This window comes from Rhinopithecus bieti, unplaced genomic scaffold (genome assembly GCF_001698545.2).
Source record: "Rhinopithecus bieti isolate Rb0 unplaced genomic scaffold, ASM169854v2 scaffold_19722, whole genome shotgun sequence".
Classification (NCBI taxonomy): domain Eukaryota; kingdom Metazoa; phylum Chordata; class Mammalia; order Primates; family Cercopithecidae; genus Rhinopithecus; species Rhinopithecus bieti.
The window spans coordinates 1,595,971-1,609,768 of record NW_016809905.1 but is presented as its reverse complement, the minus strand read 5'-3'; the positions used below and the strand labels follow the sequence as shown (position 1 = coordinate 1,609,768).

The 13,798-nt window shown below is 39.8% G+C and overlaps 2 protein-coding genes across 3 annotated transcripts in view; both read left to right on the top strand.

Moving 5' to 3' along the window:
* ZFP91 (ZFP91 zinc finger protein, atypical E3 ubiquitin ligase) overlaps nt 1-5,518 on the top strand; it is a 43,328-nt gene extending 37,810 nt beyond the window's left edge. Inside the window, exons 10-11 of one of the 2 annotated variants that reach the window (XM_017890802.1) lie at nt 1,199-1,298; nt 1,661-5,518. In XM_017890802.1, the coding sequence (XP_017746291.1) occupies nt 1,199-1,298; nt 1,661-2,171 (611 nt within the window). In that variant the 3' untranslated portion in view covers nt 2,172-5,518. The remainder of the gene's footprint in view (nt 1-1,198; nt 1,299-1,660) is intronic. The other variant, XM_017890803.1, reaches the window with a different exon arrangement.
* A 1,520-nt stretch (nt 5,519-7,038) lies between these two features.
* On the top strand, nt 7,039-10,212 carry CNTF (ciliary neurotrophic factor). Its single transcript, XM_017890801.1, has 2 exons — nt 7,039-7,353; nt 8,519-10,212. Exons 1-2 carry the CDS (start codon nt 7,240-7,242, stop codon nt 9,005-9,007), a joined length of 603 nt encoding a protein of 200 aa, XP_017746290.1. The 5' UTR covers nt 7,039-7,239; the 3' UTR covers nt 9,008-10,212.
* The last annotated feature ends 3,586 nt before the right edge of the window (nt 10,213-13,798 follow it).

Genomic DNA, 13,798 nt, shown 5'->3' with positions numbered 1-13,798 from the left:
TTTCGAGACGGAGTCTCGCTCTGTCACCCAGGCTGGAGTACAGTGGCGCAATCTCGGCTCACTGCAGGCTCCGCTCCCAGGTTCACGCTGTTCTCCTGCCTCAGCCTCCTGAGTAGCTGGGACTACAGGCGCCCGCCACCATGCCCGGCTGATTTTTTGCATTTTAGTAGAGACGGGGTTTCACCGTGTTAGCCAGGATGGTCTCGATCTCCCAACCTCTTGATCCGCCCGCCTCGGCCTCCCAAAGTCCTGGGATTACAGGCATGAGCCACTGCGCCCGGCCGAATGTTGTTCACCTTTTAACTTAAATTCATGTTTTCATTCTGATTAATTCTGGTAATTTGAAGCAAAAGGAGTAGAAAATGTAGTGGTCATTAATTCAACAAATATATATATTGAGCACCTCTTTGGGCGCAGTCTTCCCGAACACATCGTAAAGAAATGAATAAGTACAATGTTCCTTTACCTCATAGATTGAACACCATGTTACCACATTCATCAGAAATCCTGCGTAATGGGGTGGAGGGTGTTGTGAGTGACAAAGGGAGGTAGTTGAAAGGTGCAGAAGATGGGTAGGAGAATAAGGTAAAGTAGTACAGGTATTGTTTACATATATTTCATAGCAGCAACTCCAGTCTTGAGAAAAGTTTGTTTATCTTGGGTAACATTTTTTAAACCTGAAACAGGATATGATTACCTCTGGATCAGTTTTCTTTTATACAGTGCCAAGTTCTTGTTTTTTGTTTTTGTTTTGTTTGAATGCCAATTCTTTCTGTGTAAGCATTCAGTTTTCATTATCTGTGAAAAAAATTGTTTTAAGGAATAAAATATACGGAAAATATAGTTGTTTACTTGCTAAACACTTGGTATCCAAGACCTGGATTAGTGGTAACATTGAGATGAGGATTCCAGTTCTTACATTTTATGTAGTTTTCTGTTTGTTTGTGTTTTGTTGTTGTTGTTGTTGTTGTTGTTGTTGTTTTTTAAACAGGTCCTTATGCTACTGTGTGTTTGGATGTTTTTTTAAAGCGATATTTTTCCTTTTTAAATTTTGTTTACTGAAAATGTTTATACATTGAAAATAGCATTGCTTTTACTCTAAATTACCTGCCCCATCATCTGCTTACTTACTGTAAGGGAGGGAAAATACTTACAGGGTGTCTAAATAGAACACTAACCACAGTATTTTTCTTCATAGATCAAAGGGATTATATCTGTGAATATTGTGCTCGGGCCTTCAAGAGTTCCCACAATCTGGCAGTACACCGGATGATTCACACTGGCGAGAAGCCATTACAGTGAGTATTATTTACTGGTGAACATCTGGGTGAGAAGGATATATGCCCTATTTGAAGATTTGCCGCTTTACAAACATTTTAGTTTCCACTGCTGTTTACTTTCATCAAATAAATGAGTGGATATTGATTGGGAGCATCAGTTAGTGGCCTTTTTCTTAGTTTCCCTCTGTTTTTCAAGCAAACAGAAGAAAATCAGATAAGTTTTCCATCTAGTAACATTTCCCAATCCTTCAAAAGAAATGTGTTACTGATTATTGTGTATGTATGTATATATATGAGCTCTGAATTCTAACCCTGACCCTGAATAAGAGCACTCTTTATTTCTCTGTTGGATCAGCCATTTCCTTTTCTCCTCTCCTTAGATGTGAGATCTGTGGATTTACTTGTCGACAAAAGGCATCTCTTAATTGGCACATGAAGAAACATGATGCAGACTCCTTCTACCAGTTTTCTTGCAATATCTGTGGCAAAAAATTTGAGAAGAAGGACAGCGTAGTGGCACACAAGGCAAAAAGCCACCCTGAGGTGCTGATTGCAGAAGCTCTGGCTGCCAATGCAGGCGCCCTCATCACCAGCACAGATATCTTGGGCACTAACCCAGAGTCCCTGACGCAGCCTTCAGATGGTCAGGGTCTTCCTCTTCTTCCTGAGCCTTTGGGAAACTCAACCTCTGGAGAGTGCCTACTGCTAGAAGCTGAAGGGATGTCAAAGTCATACTGCAGTGGGACAGAACGGGTGAGCCTGATGGCTGATGGGAAGATCTTTGTGGGAAGCGGCAGCAGTGGAGGCACTGAAGGGCTGGTTATGAACTCAGATATACTCGGTGCTACCACAGAGGTTCTGATTGAAGATTCAGACTCTACCGGACCTTAGTGGACAGGAAGACTTGGGGCATGGGACAGCTCAGACTTTGTATTTAAAAGTTAAAAAGGACAAAAAAAAATCTAAAGCATTTAAAATCTAGTGAAATAACTGAAGGGCCTGCTCTTTCCATTGTGGATCACAGCACACACATACATACACACACCCCCTTCCAATCCCCATCCCCTGTTCTCCCTCTGTTGCTCCTCTTATAAAATTGATGTTGTCTTTACCAGAAAGGTAGACAAAAAAGAAGCAGCAGCAGCAGCAGCAGCAGCAGCAGCTCTTACACTGAGGGTTATTCTCATACTCGGTTCCAGCCATCAGCAGACTTCCTGCTCATCGGCAGATCCCCCTTTCCAACCTGTAACTGATGTGCTCTGGATCAGCTTTTAACTTTTAATAGTATATTACTGTCTTCTAAATCCCTTCTCCTCCTCTACTGCTGCCCTATGGTTCTGGCTCCTACCCCCTGCGGCACACTTATCTTCAAATACCGTAAAATTCTAATCTCTGGAGGCTGGCAGCTTGACTTGGCACTTTAGGGCCCCTTAGCAGGGTGAGCTGTTAAAACAGCACACATCTCTCATCCCCTCTTCCTTTATTCCCCACTGGGTTTCAGAAAGGAAGGATATATGGGGACCACCTCCCTCCTTTTTGATCCCAGCATCTCAGTCCCCCTCCCAAACCTCCATATGGCTCTCAATGGTGCTCACTTGCTTGGAAGCAGGCTCCCAATAGGGAGGGGGCTGCCCTCTACACAGTCTCTTTGACTGTAAGACAGGGCTCTGTATCAGTGAGACGACGAGAAAAGTCCCAGGCTAATGGCAGAAATTTGCACTTTGAACATGTGTGTTTTTGTGTTGTGGAACCTGAGATTCCTTATTTATTAACAAAGTCTGATTTTTTTTTATTTTTTTTTCTTTTTGGAGTCTTTGTTGCTATATTTTGTGGGGCTGGGAGAGAGAGATTAGATTATTTTGACATGGGATCCCTTCCATAACAGGTACTTTGAAGGCAAGACATAGGGTTGAAGAAGCACAGCCAGCCTCTGAAATCATAGCTCTCCAGTGGCCTTTAAAGAAAGCTGGTCCTCAGCACTAACAAAATCACTACAATAGCCCAGTGCTTTTTTGGAAGCCTTTTTAGGGAAGAATGTTTGGTTCGTGGTAACTAGTATGCTCTTGGAGACTTTTAGAGCGTCGAGACTTAGGAATTTTGAGAGGATGAGGAGGGTTGTTCAGAATCTAAATTACAGATAGAAGATTGTTTCTTGTGAATTTATTTCTTTTCTCTTTTTTGTCCCTACCATTTCCTTACATTTCCCTTGGGGCCCATCTCTGGCTCCTCGCTTTTGTTTTTTGCTTTGCTTTTATCATCAGTTCATTCCAGCTCCCTGTTAGTGAAGGACACTGCTGTTGGAGAAGGAACAAAATCTATGAGTCCTAAAATTTTAAGTCAAATTAAACTCTTTCCCCTTTAGTAACACTTCAGAAGAGGAAAAACTTCAATAGCCAAAGTTAATAATCCTATATAATAATTGCTTTGACTTTCACCTAAAATTCTGGGAATCACAGTTTCCTAGGGATAGAGATTGTGTTGGGGCGTGGACTGCTTATTGCTGTTCACTGGAGAGAAAAGGTAGTGTTTTTGTACAAGGTCGTATCGCCAAAAGCCCCAAATCCTGTTTTGGCTCACCTTCAGGTAAAGAGCAATTCCTATCCTGTGTGCCTCAAAAGCTAGAATCGAAGGCTTAAGCTATTCATTGTTTATTGTCAGAAATGCATGATGGCTATTGCAAAGACGTTTTGCTGGGGAAAAAAAAAAGTTTGTTTTTCACAAACATGGTTTATCAAATTTTTTAAAAAATTCTTTTTTCCCAAAAAGAGGAGTAACAAAATGTCATTTCTGAAAGAGGCTTACTTTATACCCACTAGTGTTAGCATTTGAGATGCCAGGAAATAGGGAGTGAGACACCTACAATCACCAGTCTCAAATGTGCTATTGTTTCTTTTCAGAGTGTTGCAGATTTGCCATTTCTCCATAATATGGGGATAGAAAATGGAATAAAGATAGAAGGGATGTAGAATATGCTTTCCTGCCAACATAGTTTAGAGTTGATTTTGGTATATTGAGTAGATTTGAAAATACAAGATTGATTGGATGAGTCTACAAAAAAGTTGTCCTACTCTCAGGTCCCTTTTATACTTTCTGACTAGCTATCATCTATATTCCACACTTAGCTTTTTTGTCGCACATATCCTTTGTCTCCATAAATTTCATTTGCAGTGGTTAGTCATCAGATATTTTAGCCACCTACACAATAGCAAACTGCATTTTTAAAAATCTTTCCGAGATGGGAGAAAGTGTATTCTCCTGATACCACTCTACCCACAAAAAAACAACCAGTTAGTTTTATTAGTTAGAAACTTGCTGTATTTTTACTTTTAGGGGTCAACGGCCCTCTTCATAGCTACCATTTGCCTACAATAAATTATTGCAGCAGTTTGCAATACTAAAATATTTTTTATGGTCTTTATATTTTTCCTTTTGATAAAGGGATGCTGCATAGTAAAGAGTTGGTGTAATTAAACTATCTCAGCCTTTTCCCTGCTTTCCTTTCTGCTCCATTTGCCTCATCGTCCTTCCAGGGAGCTCTTTTAATCTTAAAGTTCTACACTTCATACTGTTAGTCAAATTCTGTTACCTTTTTAATAACTCTTCCCACTGCATATTTCCATCTTGAATTGGTGGTTCTAAATTCTGAAACTGTGGTTGAGATACAACTATTTAATATTTCTGGGAGATGTGCATCCCTCTTCTTTGTGGTTGCCCAAGGTTATTTTGCATTATTGAGACTCCTTGATATGCTTCAAAGAGTTTAGGCAAACACTGGCCATGGCCGTGGGAGTACTGGGAGTAAAATAAAAATATTAAGGTATAGACTAGCATCCACATAGAGCACTTGAACCTCCTTTGTACCTGTTTGGGGAAAAAGTATAAAGAGTGTACTACCAATCTAATTAAGATTATTATAGTCTGGTTGTTTGAAATGCCATTTTTTTCTCCTTTTGTGTTTTTCCCACTTTCCAGTGTACTCGAAAATTGAACAAATGTAATGGATCAATTTTAAAATATTTTATTTCCTAAAAGCCTTTTTTGCCTGTTGTAATGTGCAGGACCCTTCTCCTTTCATGGGAGAGACAGGTAGTTACCTGAATATAGGTTGAAAAGGTTATGTAAAAAGAAATTATAATAAAAGGGATACTTTGCTTTTCAAATCTTTGTTTTCTCTTAATCTAGGTAAGGCATATTAAAATAAATATGTAAAGAAGAAAATAAAAGTTGTCTTCATGGAAGCAACTTGTCTACCTTGATTGTACTAAGTTACAGTTATCCTAGGGTTGAAACATGTGATGCTGTTAAGCAAATCAGATGCCCTCAGAACAGGTGTTGTGTGGGGCATACTGTTGTTTGCTTTTGTTGAGAATCAGGTGGTTGATTTTTGACTCTTTAGTTCTTAATTTCTAATGCTAAAATGACGTGATTCTGTTATTCAGCAAACTCGGAAATCTTGATGTTTTGACAACTTCTTCCTAGGAAAACTGGCCATATTAACCAAGTAGATGGAACATTAAGGATTATGTGAGGTTAATTTTACCCTGATAATGACAAAACCTTGATAGCATTTAATATCAAAATTGAATATTTGTATCAAGTACTGGTTTTTGTTTTGAAAAAGAGAAAACTACAATCCTTCTGCCTTCTTAAAAGCCATACTGTCATAGCTGCCCCAGGCTGCTCTCTTACATCTCCCATTTATTGTTTACTTTTATAAATTTGCTTCTAAGATAGTATGTGTTTCAGCTTATTGGCAGTATCTGTGATATAAATAATGAAAGCTAGTTCTTTCATTTAGGGATGAAGCCTTTAGCCCTTACCCAGTAAGCTTCATTCTCTAAGTTAAATGCAATAGAATGACAACTCTCCAAGTACCTTTTAACTCTTATACCGTCATTTCAAAGTCCAGCTCATTCTCTTATTTTAAGAAGCATGTGGTATGACTGGGTAGGGGAGAAAAAAAGGAAAGCATGTTGTCACTTGAGTGAGACTGCTTTAGAAATGTTACCAAGTTAGCATTGGGTGTTTCCTGTTCTTTGGAAGAGAACAGGCCTAAACAGTACCTTCCTCCTCCACTGTAGCTACCAGGAAGGCACCATGATTGAAATAAGAGATGCTCCCTTGCTTGATTTTTACGTTTAAATTAAATTGTCTTTAAAAGTACTTAAGGATGGGAGTGAAAAAATGCTATGTTTTTAAAGGACTTACTTGACGCAACCTTTGTTTCTTGAACAAAATGTGAACTACCTAAACAGAAAATGAAATTGGAAAGTCAGTGGGAGAAGCAACTGTAGAATCAGACTTCTATTTAAATTCAAGCCTCATTACTTGATTTTGTGAATGTTATTTCTTGAAGTTTCAGTTTATTATATGGGAGAAATAACATTTACCTCAGAATTATTCTGAAGATCAAATGGAATTGCTTTAAAGTATTTAGCTCACTCTCTGACCCATGGTAGTTGCTTAATAAATGGCAGCTGTATCAATAATAACAATTTCATTGAATGAACATTTCGCCAGCCTACGAGAAAAAAGACATGGGAAGCATAAGGGAGAATGATAATAAAATGAACTGATTCTAAGTGTGTATGAGACAGATTACATTAGGCAGGGGTGCCATGAGGATTAGTGTGATAGTGACCTTGTTGCTAAGTGCAAAAGCAAAACAATGACATAGAAACAAGTGTGCTAAGTACTGAGTGGAGAAGAGAGATGGAGGCAGATGCTGCAAGGGAAAAAAAAAGTCTGATTAAAAAGGGCCCTTTCATTCCACAGGCACAAAAATCCACAGCCAGGAATTTGCTACCACCTCTGAGTCAGGCAGGGGGTGGGGGTGGGGTGCACAATCCCATTAGTAGAGAATGTGCAGTGGGTTTAGTCTGTGAGAGTCACATTTCTTATTTGGACCAGTGTAGACAGGAGTAAGCCCAGCTCACCTGTTTCCTGGGACAGTTAAGGGATGGCTTTCGCAGAGCATTCACCGCTGACCCCTCACAGTCGGGACCTCTGTAGCCGCTCTATCTGGCTAGCAAGGAAGATTCGTTCAGACCTGACTGCTCTTACGGAATCTTATGTAAGTTGCCCATTTTGCTGTTACCTGTTTTCCCTTCATCTTTTCTGATCTAGCAACTTACCATCATGCATCAGCTCCATTACCAATTGTGAAAGCTCTAATCATCTAGTCATTCATACAGGTTATTTGACATGGACCCTTCCCTTGAAGAAACCCATGTGACCTTATTTTCTTCTTCCAGGCTGTTTAGGAGATACGTTACTTGAATGAGAAAATATATATGGGGTTCTAGATAGGATTGGCTTAGATGTCTTGGAGGCCACACCAAATTGGTTTGCATATATCCTGAATACTACTAGAACAGATTAGCCATGGGCCCTCTGGGTTCTTCATAGCCATTGTTCTGAATTTTTCAGCTATGTAAATGAAAGGTTTATGGGATAGAGTACTATGAACGTGGGAGGAATTTGTAAATCCTACCAATTTCTCCTATATAGCATTGGCCACCCACCTTTTAGTATTCTGCATCAAAAGTAGAGTGCGTTTAAAGAGAAAGGTAAGCTATCAAAAGGATTTCCTAGAAGATTCATTGGAGACTTGTGGAAGTGTTGAATTCTTGAGCTAACTGTGGAGTTCCAGATTTGTCTTCTAATAGTAGGGGGATCCCCATCAATTTCCACCTAAGATATGCTGTGGAAATACTCTAATCCCTGTGGAGAGTTTTGAATTTAGGCTCTCTGAAAACTGATTTATCTTTATACAGCCTCACCAGACAGAATTCAGACTCTTTGGGAATGCTCAATGGGGAGAGGGAAGTTAGAGAAATCCTGCAATGGCTATATTCCAGGGCTTCCTAGTTGTGACCAATGTCTACAAGTATGTTTAAAAATACTTAAACTTTAATATGATGAAAATATTCCAGTTAGAGAGTTTGAAGTGAGAAGGAAAAATTCTTCTAAATCAGTTTTCAAACTTTAGAACTCAATGAAATCTAAACATTCTTCCAAGAAAAATCCATAGGTACTCAATTTCAGGGAGTACTGGGTCTTTCTAAAGCCCAGTCATGGAGCTCAAATTAAGAGTTCCTACTGTAGACCTATTATTTACTTTACAACTTGGATCCTTGGCCAGAGAGGTGGGTGAGATTTTGTATGAAATTTAGGAGTGATTTAAGGACATTGGGGTGATTACAGAAGATGTGGTGTTTTCCTGTATCCTCGGCCAGGTGAAGCATCAGGGCCTGAACAAGAACATCAACCTGGATTCTGTGGATGGGGTGCCAGTGGCAAGCACTGATCAGTGGAGTGAGCTGACCGAGGCAGAGCGACTCCAAGAGAACCTTCAAGCTTATCGTACCTTCCATGTTTTGTTGGCCAGGCTTTTAGAAGACCAGCAGGTGCATTTTACCCCAACCAAAGGTGACTTCCATCAAGCTATACATACCCTTCTTCTCCAGGTTGCTGCCTTTGCATACCAGATAGAGGAGTTAATGATACTCCTGGAATACAAGATTCCCCACAATGAGGCTGATGGGATGCCTCTTAGTTTTGGAGATGGTGGTCTCTTTGAGAAGAAGCTGTGGGGCCTAAAGGTGCTGCAGGAACTTTCACAGTGGACAGTGAGGTCCATCCATGACCTTCATGTCATTTCTTCTCATCAGACTGGGATCCCAGCACGTGGGAGCCATTATATTGCTAACAACAAGAAAATGTAGCAGTTAGTCCCTTCTCCCTTGCTTTCTCTTCTAATGGAATATAGGTAGTTACCTGGGGCCTCGCTTTCGCATCTTAAATTTTTGAAAACGATTAAGACTACAGGCATTTTCTTTCTTTTTTCTCTGACCACCTGCAGCCTGTTGAAGGACTACAGGCATTTTCATCAAGTAACATTGGAAACACACAAATGGGTATACAAGTTTAGCCTGGGTGGGTGTGATTGTGTGCGCGCGTGCATGTGCTGCAGGTCTAAGAGTGGGAGCAAGCAGGGACAGCGTCCTTTCACTTCAGGGTTCTAATCTTTCTAACCCACTAAGTAACCTCTACAGGCATTTAACAGCCTTACAGACAGAATGTACGTATGTTAATTCTAGTTCTGGATGACTCGGTCTGAGAAGATTCAATTTAAAATCAGACTCTAGCCGATTTAAACTCTTAAGAGAATAAAAATAATAATGGCTAACTTTTATTATCTACTATATTGAGGCAATATGTCAAGGGTCTTTATGTATATTATGTACAGCTTTTACAACCTTGTGAACAAGGTGGTGTTGCTCCCATTCGGCAGATGAGAAAACAGGCTCACAGAGATTTGGTTAAGCTCACACAGCTAACAAGTGGCACACTGAGTTTGAACACAGATCATTCGTGTAAAGCCTATGTGCCTTGCACTTTAGAGGCTTGATGATGAATCACTGCAACTCTTTGTCACAGGGTGTTGGAAGATGCATCCATGTAATCTGTTCCCGTCGCTGGAAAACAGCTGCCATTAGATGTCCTCAGAAGTCAGTTGCGAATTTTAGCGTTAAAGTCAGGATTTGTTTTTCATACTTGGCAGTGAAGAGGGCAGCTGGAGATCTTAAGATTCCATTTTGGAAAATGATTAGGCCCACCACACTTCTGAGCTTTGGAAGCTGGGGATGTTTAGTAATACAGCCTGGTTTTAAAGTGCTCACTAAATGTTCTCGAATATTGGGTTGGGCACAGCTTATACCAGGTTACCTCACTTTTAATTAGTAAGGCAGGCAGTGTAACCCAAGCATTTGTGGACAATGAGTGGAATACTAAAGTTAAAAAGTCATCAAACTTTCACCTCAAATTATCTGGACTTAGTCATGAGGAGAGGCTGAGGCCCACTCTGTTCCTACTGGAGATACCAGAGACTCTGGAACTATACAGTAAAGCTTCTGTGCTGCGCAACAAAGGGGGAGGCTCTGCTTTTAATTTCTTGTAAGAAGCACACATAGTATGAAAGGTTGGTCAATGTGGACATTAATGGAAAAGGCCATGTACTGGTGGTGCAATGTGAATCCAAAAATTTTCAAGTGTGTCTGTTTTATACTTATCAATTAAAACTCAAGATCATGGATTGGGAGACCAAGTTAATTTAATTAATTGGGGCTTCTGTATTCATAAATGAACCATGAGTCAGGGCTAGCTCCCGTAGGTTTCATGAGGTGTGGGTGAGTAGCTTAGCTTGTATCCTTTCTCACATGGGTATGTGTACAAAACTCCATGAAGTCACTATTACCAGAGTACTCTGGGCTAGGCATTGTAACAGTTCAGGGAAAGTAAGGCCCTGCTTTCTAGTATGCATTTGTGGCAGTATGGTTGTGTGTGTGTATACACACACACACTGTTACTGTAATCAGCGATGCAGACAGTGTAACCCAAGCCTCTGTGGACAGTGAGTGGAATACTACTCAAGTTAAAAAGTCACAGAACTCCTTCACCTCACATTCTCTGGACTTAGTCATGAGGAAAGGGTGAGGCTCACTCTGTTCTCACTGGAGATACCAGAGATTCTGTAAACACACACACATACACACAGTCGAAATTATAAGTCCTAGGTTTGTTAGGAAGCTAAAGGAAGGAGATCAACAGGGCCCCAAAGTAGTTTCCTGGGGGAGGTAGGAGTTGTGTCTCAATACAAAACTACAAAATACTCTGTACTGGTTGAGTGCAAAATAGAAGTCATGAGAGAAGGGAAGAGGTGGTCATTTGTAATTTTGGCACTGAATGTGTAGTCTTATTCCATTCAAACTTTGTCTTAATCATTTCTTCTGCTCAACAGCAGCATTCTCAAATAATGAAGTTTCTGTCCCCATACTCCCTCCACCAAAAAAAAGTTTTTAAAAAATGAATGTCCCCTCTCCAAGTGTTTTTATGTTCAACAGGCATAGTAGCAGACATCTGTAGAAGTTTCAGAACTCAGTGGAGCTTGGCTTAACTCTCATGAGTTGCGTATAAAGGAATATGTATGTATAAGAGGTGGACTTGAAGTGGCAGAGGGTCCACAAAAGGTACAAGTACTAACCATTGAATGGGAGGAGATAGAAAAATGTGTAAGTCACAATTAAGTCACAGAATCACCAAGTCTTTACCAAGTGCATTCTCAGCACTTTGCAAAACGCTGTGTATTTGTCTTTCAAGAAGCATACAATATGCACCCAAAAGAAGTGTGGGGAAAGCTAATCTTAGAAAACGGTACAGGGGAAATGATCAGTAGACCATGCCACAAAAAGCAACATGTATGAGATCTGAATGTGTAGACATTGCATCATGTTTATTTGAAATGAATAAATAGAAAAAGGGACTGACAATGGATTAGTGTTCTAGGTATGTGTCTTATAGTAAAGAGGATAATGATGACACTATGAAATTATGTTTTTTTAGGGATATAGAACCCCAAGATTATTTTGTTCATTAGGTTTTATTCTCTTGATCTGATACAGACAAGATCTCTGGGAAATCATACATGGTATAACTATATAGATTGAATTATAGTTTAAGGTACATAGATTTAGTTTCTAGCCCTAACTCATTTTGTAAAAACAATTTCTTCTGCCTCCTTTTCAGAGAGTACCTTCTGAAAAGTCCTCTCTGTGGGTAAAGAGATACATTTTCCTGAGTCAAGGAATTTCATGGATGAGAATTTTTCTTGCATTCATGTAAGAGATGATTTGGAAAAGGCTTGCAAATTAGCACAAATTTGAAGGCCAAGCATGGAATAAAATTAGCCTTAAGATAATCAGGTTTAAGTGAAGTGAGAGTTTTAATTAAAATGGAAAATGTAAAGTCATAGCTCTGGTATTGCTGTTATTTCAGGCTGCTATGGATTAATGCCCAAAGGATGACTCATTGTTGTGATCACTTGTCAGACAGGGAGAGGACTAGTAAATATTTCAGGAAGACATATCTGAAAAGTTATTTAGATTGAATTTTGTTTGTGAATCCTCAGCTCCTCATGCGGTACCTGAGCATCTCTGTTAAGGGGTGAAATAGAGACACAAGAAGCAGAGAGACCTCCTCCGGGATGCAAAGGGGATTGGTAAAGAGGAAGGGGATGGGGAGGGAGTAGAATTTGGATTTCACTTCAGTTGATTCTGTCTCTCTCTCTCTCTCTCTCTCTCTGTGTGTGTGTGTGTGTGTGTGTGTGATTAATGTAGTGTTTAGGTCAGGACATTTCTTAAAAAGAATGGTTTGGCCTCCTGCCTCATCCCACCTCCACTGCAAGCATCAGACCCATCCAAGAATGAGCTCTGAATGTGGGTACATTCAAAAAGCAAAAAATGATAAAAACTTCATTTCTTGGCTTCTATAGCACTCTGAGAACTACAGATAAAGACAGAATAAGATAATTTGATAGTTTGATGAAATGTCGGGGTGTGAGATAAAATCTATGTGCTTATGATTCTTAACATAAAAGATGGTTTGGATGAATCTGGTTTGAACACATAGAAAACAAAAGATGCAAGAATAGCTAACAATAAAGTTCTTTTCTCAGCAATACCATGAGTTACTTCTTTTCTGTATCTTTGGATGAATGAGGGGAATTTCAAGTGACTTCAGCATTGGATGAAACATAATCCTCCCAGCCAGGGCCAGGCTCAGTCAAGCGTGCTGAGTAAATCTCCATGATGCCAGGCCACTCACACTGGGCACAACTCCCAGGGCCATTCGGCCTAGAAAAGGTAGATTGCCCCTGTATCACCAGGCCAATGCTTTGCCCTCTGAATATGTAGTCCTAACAGCTAGACTGCAGATGAGAAAGATTTCCTTTTACATGGCTTAATTGACCCCCCACCTCCCACAATTAAGCTTTTGACTTCAAGAGAAGAACCCTGACTAGCCTATTTTTAGTCAGGTTGGAGGTAGAAACCAAATTGTTGAAAATCACATAGAGGAAAATATGAAACAGTTACTGAGAGATTCTGTATTTCTATCTACATATTTAGGATTGTATGAAAGGGAATAATGTAACATGTCAGGCAGCTCTGCACTATTTTATATTATTTAATCCTCTGACGTATTATCTCTTAGATGAGGAAAATGAGAATGAGAATTAACTTGCCCAAATTTCCTCCTCTAGCATCTGACAGCGCTGTTGAGTCTTAATTCTGACTCTAAAGCTGACTTCACTACACCTTGTGCCATAGGACATCTGGTAATAGAAATTCTCTTATTCTGAAATCCATTCTGTCTCTAATCCACTCTCCTTGGTTAAAGCCAATACAGGCTTGCACCGAATTTTGTTCTGTAACAAAGTCTATATAAATTTCTAAACTTTGAGACAAGTCACTCTTTTTTTTCTGAGCTTCCTCATTTATGAAATGAAAATGATGAAAAATAGCTAAGTAACTTCACAGTGGTTATAGACAAATTGAGTATCTGAAATTACTTGTAACTGACTACAGACATCACCAAGTATATTTAATGCCTCAGGTAGCTTGGATTCACAGAGTGGATTGAGGAGCAAGCTCTGTAAGTATCTCAGAGAACACCACCTG